Source organism: Coregonus lavaretus (genome assembly GCF_964263955.1).
Source record: "Coregonus lavaretus genome assembly, chromosome: 30".
NCBI lineage: Eukaryota > Metazoa > Chordata > Actinopteri > Salmoniformes > Salmonidae > Coregonus > Coregonus lavaretus.
Genome location: NC_140017.1, coordinates 32,665,261 through 32,685,041, shown reverse-complemented (window position 1 = coordinate 32,685,041; position 19,781 = coordinate 32,665,261). Strand labels below are relative to the sequence as shown.

The following is a 19,781-nucleotide window of genomic DNA, read 5'->3' as shown; positions in this document are numbered from 1 at the left end:
TTAGTTTGCAGAGTTTGTCTGCTGCCAGTGGGTGTACTAGCAGCAATGGAACCACCCACTACACTTGCTCAGGGTTCAGAGATTGCTGCGCAAATTGAACAGACCTATCAATAATCTATCGATATTTATCCTGCTCTATGCATTAATTATAATAGTGCAGTTATCCGATAATGCATACTTCATGTGTGTGCAGTAAGATGTGAATGTTCAGCGAGGAAGATACAGCATAAGTGGATTTCACCGTTGACCCTCTTTAGACATGGGGCTTTCTACATACAGCCTTAGTTGTTTTAGTTGTTCTAAAACCTTCATGATGACACAGGAGGGATTGTCTCAGCCCTGTCACCCAGATCTCAGTTGGCATGGAGGGTGAAGAGATGCATTTGAGCAGTGCACACATCTCAAGAGAAAATGAGCTACAGTTTATCTAGATGGTAATCCAACTCCAGTTATGTCATTACCCTCTCTGAATTTGCTGGGTTCTAGAGTGAATATTGAGTAGCAATACAGTCATTTGTTTTTAAGGAACTGTCAACATGTTATGAACCTAATTCTTATTTCTAGCGTTAGTGTGACCTGTTGGATATTTGACTGAATGGCTGCAGTGAAATTGACATGTGCTGGAAAGGCTCTTTGTGCTCGTATCATGTGAGCGGGGAAAGGTCAGTAGGTGAGGGCGTCTCCATGGTTACACAAGGCTGAATGTAAACAACAGGTAGACAAGGAGATGATGAACATTGAGCTCTCACAGTTTTAAAATGACAAACAGAAAATAACAGGAAAAACAGCTAAATAAAGGGAAGGGAAGTAAGTAGAGTGCAAGCATCTTTCTGTTTTCATCGAAAAACTGTCCAATAAAAAATGAGAAACAAAACAAGAAAAAAAAGAAGTTTCAAAATGAAACATTTTAGAAAATCGGTTTGAAATGCAGTCTTGTTTTCTTTAAAAACACTTTTTAAACTACACATATACTGCATAAAATATGGGGATAGAAAACATAGGGTCTCCTTATCTTGTAGCATTTCACTCAAGAGTATTCCCATCTATTCTCACACGCTGGCTAAACTGTACAACAACACGACTCCAAAGTGAGCACTGGACAGAGGATTGTCTCATCTGTAACGCTTGCTTGGATTCTGAGGCAGAGAAAGAAGAGATGCAACTGTAGGTCAGAGCAGGTCTACAGAAAAGTGCATAAAGAATCACACATTTGTCTAAGGGGGGCGGAAACCTTGGGGGTTCAGAGGTTCACCCCCCAATCCCCCCAAAAACATATTTTACGCTCCCATGACTGGGCAGAAAAATGCAACAATGGTACATCTTATGAAGACATTAATATATACTATTTAATATAATTATCATTATACTGAACAAAAATATAAATCGCAACATGTAAAGTGTTGGTCCCATGTTTCATGAGCTGAAATAACAAATCCCAGAAATTTTCCATATGCACAAAAAGCTCATTTCGCTCAAATTTTGTGCACAAATTTGTTTACGTCCCTATTAGTGAGCATTTCTATTTTGCCAAGATAATGCCACAACACAATGCCACAGATGTCTCAAGTTAAGGAAGCGTGCAGTTAGCATGCTGACTGCAAGCATATCCACTAGAGCTGTTGTCAGATCATTTAAAATGTTCATTTCTCTACCATAAGCCGCCGCCAACGTCGTTTTAGAGAATTTGGCAGTTCGTCCAACCGGCCTCACAATCGCAGACCACGTGTAACCACTTCAGCCCAGGACCTCCACATGCAGCTTCTTCACCTGAGGGATCATCTGAAACCAGCCAGCCGGACAGCTGATGAAACAGGAGTATTTCTGTCTGTAATAAAGCCCTTTTGTGGGAAAAAAAAAAACGAATTCTGATTGGCTGGGCCTAGCTCCCAAGTGGGAGGGCATATGGCCCACCCATGGCTATGCCCCTGCCCAGTCTTGTGAAATCCATAGATTAGGGCTTAAATGAATTTATTTCAATTGACAGATTTCCTTCTATGAGCTATAAACTCAGTAAAATCATTGAAATTGTTGCATTTATATTTTGTTCAGTATAATTGTCTTGTTAAGTTTGTTAACTTTTTATGTTTTTTCTGTTAATATTTGTTCTTTCTTAGAATATTCACAAGGTTGGTGGTTGTTTCACTACCATAGCAGAGTCTCACTTCAGAGATGGCTTCTGGCCACTTTGACGTGAGACAATGCTCCCATACTCTTTAGTTTGTTATTCCTTGTGTTGGTTAACATTCAAGTAGTTAAAAATGGCAGATGGTTCTGGTCAGTCTGGGTGCTGAGGGAGTAGGTCAGGGGTCAGGCTCTTACTATCACCCTAGTCACTTGACAGAACACACACAGAGAAAGGGCCAGAGGGCTGTCCACACTGATCAGGCCCTACAGTAAAGACTGCTGCATATGTCTAAGCTTCCAGTATGAGTCAAGAGTATCAATGTTAGGTTAGGCCTGTCAGAGTGGACTAGCCCCTGTAGGGAGGATCTGTGTGTATGTTGACAAACTGCGGTGGAGGGGACCAGGCTTGGTCCTGAGTGCAAAATGGACCCGACCAGCACTGTGTGGTTCTGAATGACTGCGGTCCAACTGTGGTCTACTGAGATCCAGAAACCAGTGCTGGTCTGACCTTTCCTCCTCTTCCTCAGCCTCACATCACTATTGTGCATCTATACAGGTCAGTTCAAATCTTTACGCAAGGCAAGGCACATCCCCTATCCACCTTGCTCCAACCTCCAACCCTATCCTCACCTCAAGACCTCCCTGCACTCAACAAGCCTCTACTACCAATTGCCCCCTTGACACACAAACCAGCGAAAGTATTAGTATTGTTAGACTCTAAAAACAGCTCGAGTGTTCTCCCCAATGTACCTGCTCCAGTAAGCTATGCGCTTGTAAAGAAGCTTATTTAGGAGAGACACAAGAGAGGAGAGGTCAAGAAAACGAGAGAGAGAGAGAAAGGGCTCCTAAGGACTAATTTTCAATGAGACCGCTTCTTTTTAAACACCTTTAAACCATATCCCCAAAACAAACAGTGATTTCCTGTCTACCAACCCCTCTTCCTGTGTCGTGCACCCCTGAAAACAACCCAACTCTCCATCCCAAAAAACAGGGTGCTTTTGGGACAATTTGCTTTAGTTGTAGACAGACAGGATGGAGGGACTGGAGGTGGGAGAGATGACAGTCCCTAGTCCCTGGTCCCTCTCCTGTTTAGTTTTAGACAGACAGGATGGAGGGACTGGAGGTGGGAGAGATGACAGTCCCTGGTCCCTCTCCTGTTTAGTTTTAGACAGACAGGATGGAGGGACTGGAGGTGGGAGAGATGACAGTCCCTGGTCCCTCTCCTGTTTAGTTTTAGACAGACAGGATGGAGGGACTGGAGGTGGGAGAGATGACAGTCCCTGGTCCCTCTCCTGTTTAGTTTTAGACAGACAGGATGGAGGGACTGGAGGTGGGAGAGATGACAGTCCCTGGTCCCTCTCCTGTTTAGTTTTAGACAGACAGGATGGAGGGACTGGAGGTGGGAGAGATGACAGTCCCTGGTCCCTCTCCTGTTTAGTTTAAGACAGACAGGATGGAGTTTAGTTTCTCGGGGGTCTCTTTATGCCATCTGTCCACGTGGGGCGTCGGCCCATCTCTCTCTGGGGTTTCATCTTGGGTCTTAGGTCAAGGGTCAGAGGTTAACCGTTCAGCATGTAGACCACTAACTCGTAGGTGCACATCATGATGGCGGTGTTAGGGATCTGGCGCACCAGGTGGGTGGTGAGGCCGCGGTACAGCGCCCGGTAGCCCTCTTCCTTGGGCACCGTGGTCAGAGTCTGGAAGAAGGAACGGTACTTGGTGCCTTCCTCCCGTAGCCGGGTCCGGATCACTTCTGTAGAGGGGAGAAGGAGCACACTCATTTCCTGGTACATTCAAAATAAATACTTTCCCAATACTAGATTCTATACTGGACTTCAATATATTTTACTCTCACAGTAACATGGTCTAAGGACAACCAATACTAACTACAGGTGCTAACTAGTCTAAGGACTACAAACACACAACTGACTATAAACCCCCTATCCTCCACTCAGACCACTCCCACCCTCCTGCTCCCAGGATGCAATGCTCTCACCGTGGGGGTAAGCGATGGACGTGGCACAGGTCTTGGAGGTGGCAGCGGCGAGCATCATCCCCACAAAGTCTGAGGCATCCTTGGACGACTCCCCCTCCTCGTCCATGTGCTGCGCGGCCTTGGCCTCCAGGAGGCGACGCTTGATGCTCTCATAGATGACAAAGTGGATCACAGTCTCTGAGATTCCAGCGTAGGACGCTGACATTCCCCGGTAGAACCCTCGCAGGCCTTCTGTCTGGTACACCCGCCGCAAACACTCAAACGCGTTCATGGGCTTCTCCCCGCGGTTCCTATGAAAGGCAGGTGTAATAGGGATTTACTAATGGTACAGCCGACAGAGACGGTGTACACCGACACCACATCCTAAACCCACCTCTAGCCACTACCGAGTCAGACGTGTGTGTTTACCTGGAGTCCAGCTGCATACGAGTCTTGATGAGCCAGATAGGGTTGGTAGCTGTGATGGCTGTGAACCCTGACAGGAAGGAGAAGAGCTCACATTTAGACACACTTTACTTAATAGACTAACAGCACAAACACTAGGAGTGTTTGTCTACCAAGCTGCAGAACAAAACACTGTCCAAAACTTCTCTGAAGCACCAGTCATTAAATAAATAAAATGTGCAGGGGAATTTAAAACGATCAGAAATAGTGGCAGGTTAAATTAACTGTCAACACCACTTTCAAGAGAGAGAGGAGCTCATGAACATACCACAGTATGACAAGGCCTAGGATATCTGTGTTGTGACAGCATGTGTGATGTAACGTGTGTGCATGTTAGTGTGTGTAAAGGTTACACTCCCATAATATCAGTATTAGGCTACTTTAGCCCGGGAGTCATGTTGACACTGATCTCAGGGTTATTCCTAGCTCTGCAGAAGCCACTTGGCTACACAGCTCTCTGTATCACATAACTACGATGTACCAATGGCAAACAGGCGTCTTTTCTCACCAGCCTGTCAACACATCACTCTCATACTGGAGCCAGTCTATTCCCCTCCCTGAGCTCCTGTATCACAGAGAAAGCCTGTTAGGTGGCTAATACTGGTTCTACAGGTAGCTGCACCTCATGGCGTGGCCACTAGAGGGGGTATTTGGGGCATACATGAGCAGAATAAATAAAGCAGAGCTGACCTTGACTTGACTGGTGGAAGGACCGAGTCATGTTGCTCAGAAGGATAGGGTGTTAACGTTAACTTGTCAAAAACACAGTCTCACGTTCACGTTACACAAACACGCAGCGCTCTTTAAAAGCCCAGCTTGCCTGACAGACCTAAATTCTAAAAGGGTAGAAGCCAGGAGTCTAGGCTACATGACATATTGCATTCCTCCTAGGATCACTGTGACACTGGACAGAACGAATCGTCTAGAGAGACTATTTCCTCATCTAGAAAAGGCCAGTGTATGTCTGTCTGTCCGTCTGTGTGTGTGGAATTGCGCACAAGTATGAGTTTTACAATATAATTTTATGATAATAGGCATGCTTACTTGGGGAACGGCCAGGGGAAACGGGATAAGCCAGTGTTTGCGTACAGGAGGCCTAGGGGAATGTCTAGGTTTGAGGTCTTGCATTATATTAGGCCTAACTGAGACTTTTCTTGAAAAAGGCTTTGCAGATGGAACGTCAAAAATAAATATACTTTATTCTACTCCCTTGCCTTTGAAAAAACAATAATGTCCTAATTACATGCACATGGAAAGACAAAGAGGGACGCCTCATGTCAGAAACTAGTTTAGCCACTAGGCTAGAGGATTAGGTAATATGGGGAGCTGTCACAGGAAACAATAGGCTAAGAGCTGCTGGGCAGATACAGTTGAAGTCGGAAGTTTACATACACTTTAGCCAAATACATTTAAACTAAGTTTTACACAATTCCTGACATTTAATCCTAGTAAAAATTCCCTGTCTTAGGTCAGTTAAGATCACCACTTTATTTTAAGAATGTGAAATGTCAGAATAATAGTAGAGTGATTTATTTCAGCTTTTATTTATTTCATCACATTCCCAGAGGGTCAGAAGTTTACATACACTCAATTACTATTTGGTAGCATTGCCGTTAAATTGTTTAACTTTGGTCAAACGTTTTGGGTAGCCTTCCACAACCTTCCCCAATAAGTTGGGTGAATTTTGGCCCATTCCTCCTGGTGTAACGGAGTCAGGTTTGTAGGCCTCCTTGCTCGCACACGCTTTTTCAGTTCTGCCCACACATTTTCTATAGGATTTAGCCAAAACTATAGTTTGTTAATTCCGCCTGGCCTTGCTGCTATTCCAGTTTCAACTGTTCTGCATGCGGTTACGAAACCCCTACCTGTCCCAGACCTGCTGTTTTCAACTCTTAATGATCGGCTATGAAAAGCCAACTGAGAGACCTGAGCCCTAGGACCATACGTCGGGACTACCGGCCGTGGTGACTCCTTGCTGTCCCCAGTCCGCCTGGCCTTGCTGCTATTCCAGTTTCAACTGTTCTGCCTGCGGTTATGGAACCCCTACCTGTCCCAGACCTACTGTTTTCAACTCTTAATGATCGGCTATGAAAAGCCAACTGAGATTTATTCCTGATTATTATTTGACCATGCTTGTCACTTATGAACATTTTTGAACATCTTGGCATGGTTCTGTTATAATCTCCACCCGGCACAGCCAGAAGAGGACTGGCCACCCCTCATAGCCTGGTTCCTCTCTAGGTTTCTTCCTAGGTTTTGGCCTTTCTAGGGAGTTTTTCCTAGCCACCGTGCTTCTACACCTGCATTACTAGCTGTTTGGGGTTTTAGGCTGGGTTTCTGTACAGCACTTCGAGATATTAGCTGATGTAAGAAGGGCTATATAAAATAAAATTGATTGATTGATTAATAAGACATTTGTCGAGCGGTTGAAAAACAAGTTAATGACTCCAACCTAAGTGTATGTAAACTTCTGACTTCAACTGTATACTGTAGCCCGAGACTAGAATATAGAAACCTAACCCTATAATAGGAAGGTGAGGTAGGGGACCTCTACAGAACTAGTCAGTCTGGGTTTGACTGGACTTACCACCACTGACCCAGTCAGGTCCAGTCCTCTGGCATGTCTGACTAACACATTAGAAGTGGTCACATCACATGACACTCCAGGTTAGGCTATCATCCAATTTTACTAGCTACAGTTGACTAAATACTCACAGAAAAATTAAATGACTGAAAAGTATACCTACCAATGAAAAATCTATAAATAAAACGGTTTAAAAAAAAGACTACATGGTATAGTGTTAGAAAGTGGGTGGTTGGTGTTGTTACCTGCCAAGCCAGCAGATACCATGTGGACCTGTGTAGAGTCAGGCTCAAACACTTCATTCAGTCTCTCTTTGGCACTGGAGTACGCAGCAAAATAGATGGCTCTGGAGGAGGAGACAGGGTCCAGGGATTAAACAGACTGTACAGCACAGGAATCAATATCTTCACCGTCCCTGGTGGGGAATCCCTTGTCCTGCCAAGGAACTTACAAAAAACAGTAGAAGGCCTACACACCACATACAAACACAGTGAAGAAAATAAAGTATTGAACGTTACGGTTAGGCAACATCTTTAGTGCAAAACTAATTAGTCGCTCTCGTAACCCATGTTATGTAAAGAACAACAGCCTCTTACGCATGTAAGCCACTAGTCTTCTTCCAGCAGCAGTGTAGCTAATTAATGACAACATTACTAAACACACTAAACGTTATTGTCCAGCTACCTACTAATCTGACTGGGCTAATTAAGAATAAAGCCAACAGCCGCAACGACTGGGCTGATTAATAGGGGTGTAACATGTATTCCTACTGAACCGTTCGGTATGGGGACCTTGGTTCGGTCAACACATAAAAAATATATCAACATTTAAAACACTAGGCCTATAGGCAATGTCTACGCTGTGTTGTATGCCTCAGAGTAAATCACAGCTGAAAAAATCATTTCAGGCTATTCTGTTAAAACAACTAGAGCCTATGCACACATTGTAATCAACATTGTAATCTTAAATTTCCGCATTTCAAAACAGTCTTAGTTTTGTATGATGGTGAGTGGTGGGGTCGATAAACCAGGAGGATTCTCAATCATTGTTTAGATCTCCAGTTTGAGAAAAATGTTGGTTTCCCAGTAGATTACAATGGCAATGGAGAGTTGTGGATAAAACGTTAACAGTAAGTCGCTACTGCTCAACGAGAATAACCTATGCAGCTGCCAACACCTCAAACATGTTGACACATTTACACCGACGTCACCCCAGTATTCCTACCATCAGAGCAAGACGGAAACGCAAAAAATAAAAACTTAGTCTCCCTTCTGCATTCAAGCAGCCCTTCGCAGCTGATTCTGACCGGGCCAAATAAATTAGTTAACACTTTGTATTAACTTTTTTTGGGAAATGTGAATTCTCATTGAAAGTAAGTCTAAGAAGCGGTAGATCTGTTCGATGTGCGATATTTCTATGCTTCCCGTTTTTAAGTTTCGTTTTTGCGTCTTTTACTTTCGGTTTTGTGCATTAGCTTCCAAGAGCTGAAACATACTATATATTTGATTATAGAAAATATATTTCACAGCGGTTTAGATGGTACAATGATTCTCTACAATATACTTGTTTTGTGACATAAACTTAAATTAGGCAAACTATTAAAATTTTAGCAACCAGGAAACGGCTGAGCAATTTCTGCATAGTGCATCTTTATATATATAGTTACTGTTGGCATTTCACTTTCCCGCTGTACCGAAACGTGACCCCAAAACTGCAATATATAACGAACCGTGGATTTGGTGAACCATTACGCTCTGGATAAGAGCGTCTGCTAAATGATGTAAATGTAAATTACACACCCGCTAATTAAGAATAAAGCCAACAGCATCAAACGACTGGGCTGAGCGTTTCAGTTTAAATAGGCATTATTGGACAAAACACACAGTGCTAAAAAGAGTAGTGAATGCAAAATTCTGGTGTATATATATATATATATATATATATATTTATTTTTTTATCACCAGTTTTCCAGAAGTCCTGGTTGGAGGATTCCGGAATCCTGCTTATTCCCTCTTGGTACTGGGAAACTTCCAACCAGGGTTTATGAAAAACCTAAGAATTTTGGGAAAGTTACTGGAATTTTGCAAACCTTAAGTAAATACATTCAGTACACACACAAGTACTAGGTCTAATCTCTTAGTCTTTTTTCAACAATTAGATACCTGTAGGTCTAGAAGCACATTTTCAAAGTGACAAAGTTTGTGTCTAGCCGGTGCCAGGCTGTTTCTGCTTCTTCAGCCAATTTGTCATTGTCTCACTGTGTTTGGCTTGGCAGAGATGTAGCATTGTTAACTGCAGAGACAGTCAGGCACACTACAGGTAGTTTATACCTCCATCCATCAAACATGTTATGTCAAACTTGCCCTGAGCAAAACAAATTCTAAAAACCACTTCAGAACTGACCACTAAAAGCTTATCAGTCAGTGTGTGTGTGTGTAGCCTAGGCTATACGTTTTGTGTTGCGTCAGAGGCCCAGGTGGTTTGACCCTGGGAGAGATCTGCATCAGCGTCTACCCTGAGTGTCAACAAAGCACTCTGCATATGCTTAGCACAAGCTTTTGTTAGACGTAGCATTAGCTAGCATCTACCATTAACTATTAGCTAGAGTCTACCATTAGCTACCACCTAGACTCGTCATCAGCAGCGGGCCAGGGGCTAATTAGCATTAGTAGCAATTTAGCATCTAATCTTTTCTCTCTCACTCCTACAGATGGTTGGCTAACTCGCTGGCTAGAGTACAGTGCTACTCAGAGCCCTGATCATTGCAGCTGTGATCGGCTTCTCTCTCTCATCCAGAAACCCTAGTTTGGTTGTTTTCCTCTCCTTTATCCTCCACAGTGACCGACAGTGTTATGTAACAGCCTTAAACCTGTGGGATGGACAGCCTGGTGCTGGGCATTAGCGCTGGGCATTAGTGCTGTTTGTCCAGTCTAAAAGATGAACCAAGAGTAAGATAATCACTGTGATAGTGATTGATTCAGAACTCCTCTCTGTAAAAGCACCATTGTAAGATGTAAAATGGACCCCCGTCAACTTGATGACCCCAAACCCCATAGTGACACAGTAACCTCCCAGAACACTTTGACTCTATTAACAAATGGCAACAAAGTGACCCCTCAGACATTCCTACACGACAACTGAGAACTCAAAGACTCCAGTGCTAACATTGACTGTGTGTCTGTGTGTAAAAGTGCAGTTGACTGCCAGTGGGTCAATGTCAGATAATGTTAATAGTAGCTCTTTCCACATAGGCTAGATTAGAGTTGTAAAGGGAGGGTATATTACTGGAAACTTTTTAAGTTAACCAGTAAACTACCAGAATTTTGGTATCTATCAAGGATTTTATGTAATATATCACAAGATATCTAGCTGCCCTTGTGGGTACCTTAGATTATCACAAGTGTCTTTAATAGTCTCTGGTCCTCCGTGTGGCCTTATCACATGTAAAATATATGAACAAATTTAATGAGGTGATTTTAGATGGAAGGAAAAAGCTGTAAAACATTATTCTAAATATAAACCATCAACTTAGTGAATACCTTTGGTCTGTCTCCCGAGTGGCGCAGTGGTCTAAGGCACTGCATCGCAGTGCTAGCTGTGCCACTAGAGATCCTGGTTCGTATCCAGGCTCTGTCGTAGCCGGCCGCGACCGGGGGAGACCCATGGGGCGGCGCGCAATTGGCCCAGCGTCGTCCAGGGTAAGGGAGGGAATGGCCGGCAGGGATGTAACTCAGTTGATAGAGCATGGCGTTTGCAACGCCAGGGTTGTGGGTTCGATTCCCACAGGGGGTAGGAAAAAGATATATAATGTGCTGGGCACATTCACTAACTGTAAGTCGCTCTGGATAAGAGCGTCTGCTAAATGACTAAAATGTAACGTCTTGGCACATGCGCTCTAGCCAACAGCTGGCAGATACAGTGTGGGTAGGCTAGTCTACATGAGATTATTATTATTGGATAAGAGTGATATTATTTGCATTTGTCAAACGGCAGCCAAGCATCGATAATCATGTCACCAGAATAAGACCCTTGATATTTATTGGAAAGGAGCATCAAGCTCATCACCTTGCACTTTCACCACCCTGTGATGTTCATCTTATTTAATCTGTAGCCTAATAAACTGCATGCTCTCTCGAGTCGTAGTGGGAGGACCACACAACATATCATTGTGTGACTCAAAGTTTACTTCAAAATTGTGATTATTATATCAATATTTGCGCATAATGGCGTTTCCACCGCCATTTCTCGCATAATTAATTTTACAGAAACAAAAAGATCCCAACATGTCGAATGAACAAATTGTCTGTCGGCATTTATAAAATTGTACTGGCATTTAATGTTTCCATCAGCCTGGTTGTGACTTCTTTCATGCGTCAGGTAATTCATCCGCATGAAATAGTTGTATGGAAATGTGGTTGGTGATATTGTTTATCCTGAAATATGAAATTATCATACAGTACTATCATTTCATTTACAGTTGAAAGTTTACATACACCTTAGCTAAGTACATTTAAACTCAGTTTTTCACAATTCCTGACATTTAATCCTAGTAAAAATGCAGTGTCTTAGGTCAGTTAGGATCACCACTTTATTTTAAGAATGTGAAATGTCAGAATAATAGTAGAGAGAATGATTTATTTCAGCTTTTATTTATTTAATCACATTCCCAGTGGGTCAGAAGTTTACATACACTCAATTAGTATTTGGTAGCATTGCCTTTAAATTGTTTAACTTGGGTCAAACATTTCAGGTAGCCTTCCACAAGCTTCCCACAATAAGTTGGGTGAATTTTGGCCCATTCCTACTGACAGAGCTGGTGTAACTGAGTCAGGTTTGTAGGCCTCCTTGCTCACGCACACTTTTTTTTTCAGTTCTTCCCACACATTTTCTATAGGATTGAGGTCAGCGCTTTGTGATGGCCACTCCAATACCTTGACTGTGTTGTCCTTAAGCCATTTTGCCACAACTTTGGAAGTATGTTTTGCGACCAAGCTTTAACTTCCTGACTGATGTCTTGAGGTGTTGCTTCAATATATCCACATAATTTTCCTTCCTCATGATGCCATCTATTTTGTGAAGTGCACCAGTCCCTCCTGCAGCAAAGCACCCCCACAGCATGATGCTGCCACCCCCGTGCTTCACGGTTGGGATGGTGTTCTTCGGCTTGCAAGCAACTCCCTTTTTCCTCCAAACATAACAATGGTCATTATGGCCAAACAGTTCTATTTTTGTTTCATCAGACCAGAGGACATTTTCCCAAAAAAGTATGATCTTTGTCCCCATGTGCAGTTGCAAACCGTAGTCTGGCTTTTTTATGGCGGTTTAGAAGAAGTGGCATCTTCCTTGCTGAGCGGCCTTTCAGGTTATGTCGATATAGGACTCGTTTTACTGTGGATATAGATACTTTTGTATGCGTTTCCTCCAGCATCTTCACAAGGCCCTTTGCTGTTGTTCTGGGATTGATTTGCACTTTTCGCACCAAAGTACTTTCATCTCTAGGAGACAGAATGCGTCTCCTTCCTAAGCGGTATGACGGCTGCGTGGTCCCATGGTGTTTATACTTGCGTATTATTGTTTGTACAGATGAACGTGGTACCTTCAGGCGTTTGGAAATTGCTCCCAAGGATGAACCAGACTTGTGGAGGTCTACAATTATTTTCTGAGGTCTTGGCTGATTTCTTTTGATTTTCCCATGATGTCAAGCAAAGAGGCACTGAGTTTGATGGTAGGCCTTGAAATACATCCACAGGTACACCTCCAATTGACTCAAATGATGTCAATTAGCCTATCAGAAGCTACTAAAGCCAAGACATCATTTTCTGGAATTTTCCAAGCTGTTTAAAAGGCACAGTCAACTTAGTGTATGTAAACTTCTGACCCACTGGAATTGTGATACAGTGAATTATAAGCTAAAAAATCTGTCTGTAAACAATTGTTGGAAAAATTACTTGTGTCATGCACAAAGTAGATGTCCTAACCGACTTGCCAGAACTATAGTTTGTTAACAAGACATTTGTGGAGTGGTTGAAAAACGAGTTTAATGACTCCAACCTAAGTGTATGTAAACTTCCGACTTCAACTGTATCTACATTTTTAAAAGTAATGTTAGGTGCTTACCTGGAGGGGGCCACGCCCACTAGATTAGGCCCCAGGCCCCTGAACAGAGAGCGGGCTCCTTCTTTCTCAAGAATCAACCTGAAGACAAAAACAGAACATCTCAATTCCCTTACCCACCACACAAACACTCACATTCTTTTCACTGAAACTTCAGTGGAGTTCATAAAAAAGAACTAGGAATAGGGTCTGCCGAAAGCCTTGCTGGGTTGCAACAACAACTTGCAGAGAGAAAAACATTAAGTATGATAGGATAGGACTGATGTGATATATCCTGCTGCTGGGGTAGGCTACAGATCCCCAGACAGGCCTTCCTCTGAAGGTAGGAGAGAGAGAGGTGCTCTAGGAGTTGGATTTCAGTCCACATGGCTCTGCCTGCCAAGGAGAAATGGGCCAGAGCAACATGGGATTTCGTGAGGAGGGAGGGATCCTGCAGCCAAACCCCACAAGGGGATAGGGGGTAAAGCGGAGGGCGTGCAAACACCCAAAATAGACCAGCTCATTTTTACTCTCTGGTATTTTGAGATTTCTACACGTTAGGCTACTTAGGACTGTTTACTGTGAAGTTTAATGTGCAAAGCTAGAGGGCAATGACAGTAATAAATCCAAAACTATCAAAACCAATAACACAAGCATAAACTATTGTATTTGATGGTTAACAATAAACATCACTAGACATTGAAATAAAAGCCTACGCCTGTTTGATCTTGTGAGCTGATACTGTATGTTAATATGACAATGCTAGTAAATCAAATTATGCAGGCAGAATATAATACCCACTTGAGGCAGTGCAGGGGTCCTGGAGGGGACATACGTGCTACGCTGGGCCCATTGACGGTACTGAGCTGCACCTCAGACACGTAGAGTGTGATGTGGGATGACTGGAGTCTGGTCTTCACCACCTCCAGGGGACAGGTCAGGATGGCTCCTACCGTTCCCCCACACCTAGAGGAGGAGAGCGGAGAGAGGGAGAGAGAACAGAGTGGGGAAGAAAACAGAGGGATAGGAAAGGGTAGAGAGAGGGAGAGCGAGTGTGTCAGAGCAAACAACCCACACAAACTGATGGAACAGCTACGAAGACAGAGGTAGAATTGTATGCTTTTTTGAGGTGGCAGCATGTAATCACTCAACTGCTCGAGAAAAGCAGCAGACAAACTGGCTTTCTGGATGGAAGGTGCTGATTCCATTACAGAAATACACGGTGGATGGAATCCAGAGGATCTGCGGCTTGGGGAGCAGTGTGGAGACTAGGGGAGGCTTGGGGAGCAGTGTGGAGACTAGGGTGGGCTTGGGGAGCAGTGTGGAGACTAGGGGAGGCTTGGGGAGCAGTGTGGAGACTAGGGTGGGCTTGGGGAGCAGTGTGGAGACTAGGGGAGGCTTGGGGAGCAGCGTGGAGACTAGGGTGGGCTTGGGGAGCAGTGTGGAGACTAGGGGAGGCTTGGGGAGCAGTGTGGAGACTAGGGTGGGCTTGGGGAGCAGTGTGGAGACTAGGGGAGGCTTGGGGAGCAGTGTGGAGACTTGGGGAGGCTTGGGGAGCAGTGTGGAGACTAGGGTGGGCTTGGGGAGCAGTGTGGAGACTAGGGTGGGCTTGGGGAGCAGCGTGGAGACTAGGGTGGGCTTGGGGAGCAGTGTGGAGACTAGGGTGGGCTTGGGGAGCAGTGTGGAGACTAGGGTGGGCTTGGGGAGCAGCGTGGAGACTAGGGGAGGCTTGGGGAGCAGTGTGGAGACTAGGGGAGGCTTGGGGAGCAGCGTGGAGACTAGGGTGGGCTTGGGGAGCAGCGTGGAGACTAGGGTGGGCTTGGGGAGCAGTGTGGAGACTAGGGGAGGCTTGGGGAGCAGTGTGGAGACTAGGGTGGGCTTGGGGAGCAGTGTGGAGACTAGGGGAGGCTTGGGGAGCAGTGTGGAGACTAGGGGAGGCTTGGGGAGCAGTGTGGAGACTAGGGGAGGCTTGGGGAGCAGTGTGGAGACTAGGGGAGGCTTGGGGAGCAGCGTGGAGACTAGGGGAGGCTTGGGGAGCAGTGTGGAGACTAGGGGAGGCTTGGGGAGCAGCGTGGAGACTAGGGGAGGCTTGGGGAGCAGCGTGGAGACTAGGGGAGGCTTGGGGAGCAGTGTGGAGACTAGGGGAGGCTTGGGGAGCAGCGTGGAGACTAGGGGAGGCTTGGGGAGCAGTGTGGAGACTAGGGTGGGCTTGGGGAGCAGTGTGGAGACTAGGGTGGGCTTGGGGAGCAGCGTGGAGACTAGGGTGGGCTTGGGGAGCAGCGTGGAGACTAGGGTGGGCTTGGGGAGCAGTGTGGAGACTAGGGGAGGCTTGGGGAGCAGTGTGGAGACTAGGGGCGGCCCTGAGCAATTGCCCTGTGTTGTATCATAAACTATAAAAAGACACAGATAAGAGTGTGAATTTTAATTTTATTCACCTTTATTTAACCAGGTAAGCCAGTTGAGAACAAGTTCTCATTTACAACTGCGACCTGGCCAAGATAAAGCAAAGCAGTGCGATAAAAACAACACAGAGTTACATATGGGGTAAAACAAAACATAAAGTCAAAAATACAACAGAAAATATATATACAGTGTGTTCAAATGTAGCAAGTTATGGAGGAAACGCAATAAATAGGCCATAGTGCAAAATAATTACAATTGAATGATAGGACAGTGAGGGAATATTTTCAGCCAAGCCCCAGTAAATGACAGATACAGGCCTATCTCTGTTGGTATGGTGGTTGACCATTAATCCATACTTCTATTGGAGGCAGATACAGAGGGAGATGCCCACAGTAAACAGAGGTGGGACTGAGGGAAGCCGACATGCATACCTGGCACATGTGGACTGCGACAGAGCATGAGCACTGTGGAGGACATTAGAAAAGGTAACCAATGGGAGGGTGCGGGGCTAAACTATCCCTTCCTTACCTGGGACCAATAGTCCTATGTCAAGCGACTGATGTTATTTTGAAGGAAAGGAGAACATGTCTAGGCCTATTTCTCAATACGTCTGTCATATGTATTGCCACAAACTGTTGTGTTTTTTATAATGATGTCAATAAAAAGATAGGAGACAATAAAAGACTTGAGACACAGCCGAATGTTATGGAGACCCGCATGACACAGTTACAGGAAAGGGGCCATCCAATTAAACTCAACGATTTACGATGGAGTTGAGCAGCGACTACTGTGGGCTGACAGGAGTTCCGACATCACGTAAAATTACATTTTTATCAAAAACTACAGATTTCAGCACCCAAAGAACAGCCCGCATTTACACAGGACAAATTCAGCACCCAAAGAATAGTACTGTGTAAATGACATTCTACTGTGTAAATGCAGGCTATTCTTTGGGTGCTAAAATACGTATTTTTTAAATAAAAACTAAATTTTATGTGACGTCGGAATTCCAGCCCTGTTGATTAGGCCACTGCTCATCATGAACTAACAATAACCATTCTGGAAGGAATATGGAGGTACACTAATGTATTGATGTCAAGTCACCCTCATACCACATACAGTAGGGGTCTTCCAATCCTCCCTGACATATTACACAACTGGTTGTCTGAGCTGAAATTGGCCATGTGCCTTAGTTTACAAGCATTCAGGAGCTCTCCTGCTCTGTATTCATCCATCTCAGTCTTTATCCATCTCAGTCTTCTGCCATGAGTCTGTGAGTAACATGCAGGAATGCTTCTTGCCCTGCAGCCTCAAGCTCAGCATGTGCCTTCACACACTACAGCGAACCAGCTGAAACTTGAGTCCTGAAATCTTCAACATAATCTTGAAAACATCCCATCTGTTGCATCACGCAATTGTCCATATGAATGTGCATAGTAAGAGTCTATATCTTTTTGACCTGTCAACCTTTGAGATTATTTTGCTACAGCCCTTGAACGTTGTGGTTATTTACAAATCAAGTCGTCATAATTTTTTAAACTTTATTAATATTTTTAATTTTTAATTGTAAGTCGCTCTGGATAAGAGCATCTACTAAATGACTTAAATGTAAATGTCATCTAGCCCTTGGTCATGACTCTCAGTTCCATTCCATTACACATAAGAGTCATTGGACTAAGGCGTCTTCTGTACAGGGAAGTTTTGTTAAGAGCCCTGACTCTTGGTCTGAACATTAACAAGCATCACGGTTTTGGAAGCATAAGGACCTTATCTTTTATATCAGCATGAAATTATTTTCTAAAAACAAAAGGTTAAATTGATAAACACCTTTATAGGGTTAGTGTTCCCACACTGCCATAGCTCCATGTTACAGCGCGTGTTTACCGAAGACAGATGTGACCACCTGTGCTAATTAGCTATCACGCATGCTCCAGACACATGAGTGTAATGAAAGAAGGCCGGTTAAAACAGTGTACAGTAAGTGTGTATTTTGCATGTAACATTATTTTTATATTATATGAAAGAAAAAGGGCTTTCTGTTTCTAGAATCGTATGCTAATTTCGAATCGATTCACGTTTAGGTGGCTGTTTTGGCTGCCAGAGCCAGTCTACTACCTCTGAAAATAACATACCTTGAACCTTAAGGGGTAACGGTAACAGACTCTTTACAAGCACATCTTGGGCTAGTCCTCATAGCTCGCTACAATGTCACACCGACACAGTGTGGGCATCATGACTATGTATTTACCATTACAACTTCGGCCTGCACAGTTTCCCCATCGGCTGCGGCAGTTCAGGTAATTTATAGCTGGCCATGGTATGACCTTGGAGGGCATTTGTTTTGGTTCTGACGCCGCATCTTGACCAGATGCCACTGGCGGCCTTTGAGAGAAACCCCTTATACCTCAGTGAGAGAAACCGGATAGTTTACGGCTTACCATGATGTTCGACGTCGTTCTTTTGATCGTTAATTGTGCATTAGTTGCATGATTAGCTCAATTGTTTGATAGTAAGGGATGACAGGCAACATTAACATTAGATAATGTTAGAATATGTGAAATAAGGTCAAAACAATGGCATCCGAGCGCACGTGCTAAAACGAGTGCATCAGCGTGGGTCATGGCTAATAGTCGGACAATATATACGTTTGTATTTAGAGAATAGTAATAGCAAAACTCGTATACAATGGAACAGCTGGCAATTTTGCGCCGCAAAATAGATTTTCCTACCAAAAGCAGACAGCGTCAGTTGTCATTTAATTTAGCTAGCTAATGTTAGCTAGCAAAACAGCTGCTGCAGGCACATCATCATGAATAAGTATAGTCATGAATAAGTCTAGACATATTTGCATTTTATATAGCTTGCTTTAGCTAGCTTCATCTTCCATTCCATGATGGTAACTAACGTTGCCGTGGACTGTAGCTAGCTAGCGATTAGCAATGATACTCACCCTCCAGCAAACAGATGAACGAGGGTATCTCTCTGACTCATTCTGTCTCATATTCCCAGGACCCGTACGCAGGGCACCACTTTGGGTTGGGAGACAAGGGGGCCTGACGACAAAGAATGGGTAACTTATTGATCACTAGTCCAATGCGCCGTGTTGTGTTGGAGGTCAGTTGCTAGCAAAAACGAGTATATGTAACGCGTTAGTTAGCTAGCTTCCCAGACTAACCGTTGCCTTCCCGGGATTGAAAACTTCGCGGTCTCGACAGTGACTATGCGTCTCTTCCGTGTTAACAGGGATACTATTTTGCCATAGTGGATGACTTTTTCTAGTGAATAAATCAAATTCGTTGTGATATACTTATACCCCGGCACACCTTCTGCCTGACTCTTACATTGCTCGCCTTCACGCCTTGCCTCACTGAATGCTACAGCGACAGGTCAGAATGTTTATCGTCGAATGGAAGCCGCAAAACAAAGGCTGTGATTGGCGGATGTGTAGCAGTACGTTATTAAATCCCGCCCCATCACTACTTTTTCACGTGATCAGGCTTTGAATGGATGCGTGATAGTGCTTGTGCTTTGCTACAGCAAGCTTCAAATCAATCAAATAACATTTGTATTGGTCGCGTGCACATACACTATATCAACAAAAGTATGTGGACACCCCTTCAAATTAGTGGATTCGGCTATTTCAGCCACACCCGTTGCTGACAGGTGTAAAAAATCGAGCTCACAGCCATGCAATTTCCATAGACAAACATAGGCATTAGAATGGCCTAATGGAAAAGCTCAGTGACTTTCAATGTGGCACTGTTCCAACAAGTCAGTTCTTCAAATTTCTGACCTGCTAGAGCTGCCCAAAAGTGCTGTTATTGTGAAGTGGAAACATCTTCGAGCAACAATGTCTATGGGCAACAACAGCTTAGTCGTGAAGTGGTAGGCCACACAAGCTCACAGAACTGGACCGACAAGTGCTGAAATGCGTAGCGCGTAAAAATCGTCTGTCCTCGGATGCAACACTCACTACCAAGTTCCAAACTGCCTCTAGAAGCAACATCAGCACTAGAACTGTTAGTCAGGAGCTTCATGAAATGGGTTTCCATAGCCAAGCAGCCGCACACAAGCCTAAGATCACCATAAGCACTGCCAAGCGTTGGCTGGAGTGGTGTAAAACTCTCTGCCATTGGA

At 44.3% G+C, this 19,781-nt stretch overlaps 1 protein-coding gene across 2 annotated transcripts; it reads right to left on the bottom strand.

The window, feature by feature from the left end:
- Positions 1 to 733: 733 nt before the first annotated feature.
- Positions 734 to 19,022, bottom strand: LOC311106129 (solute carrier family 25 member 36-A-like; the record flags this gene model as incomplete). 2 transcript variants are annotated; one of them, XM_084148449.1, is made up of 7 exons in its annotated part: positions 734 to 3,877; positions 4,121 to 4,410; positions 4,529 to 4,595; positions 7,394 to 7,494; positions 13,266 to 13,343; positions 14,043 to 14,207; positions 18,595 to 19,022. In XM_084148449.1, the coding sequence occupies 7 exons, from the start codon at positions 18,633 to 18,635 to the stop codon at positions 3,684 to 3,686; spliced, it is 936 nt and encodes a 311-aa protein (XP_084004575.1). In that variant the 3' UTR covers positions 734 to 3,683. The 2 variants fall into 2 exon arrangements, with proteins under 2 accessions (XP_084004575.1, XP_084004574.1); XM_084148448.1 differs by lacking the exon at positions 18,595 to 19,022 and adding an exon at positions 14,394 to 14,449.
- Positions 19,023 to 19,781: the final 759 nt, after the last annotated feature.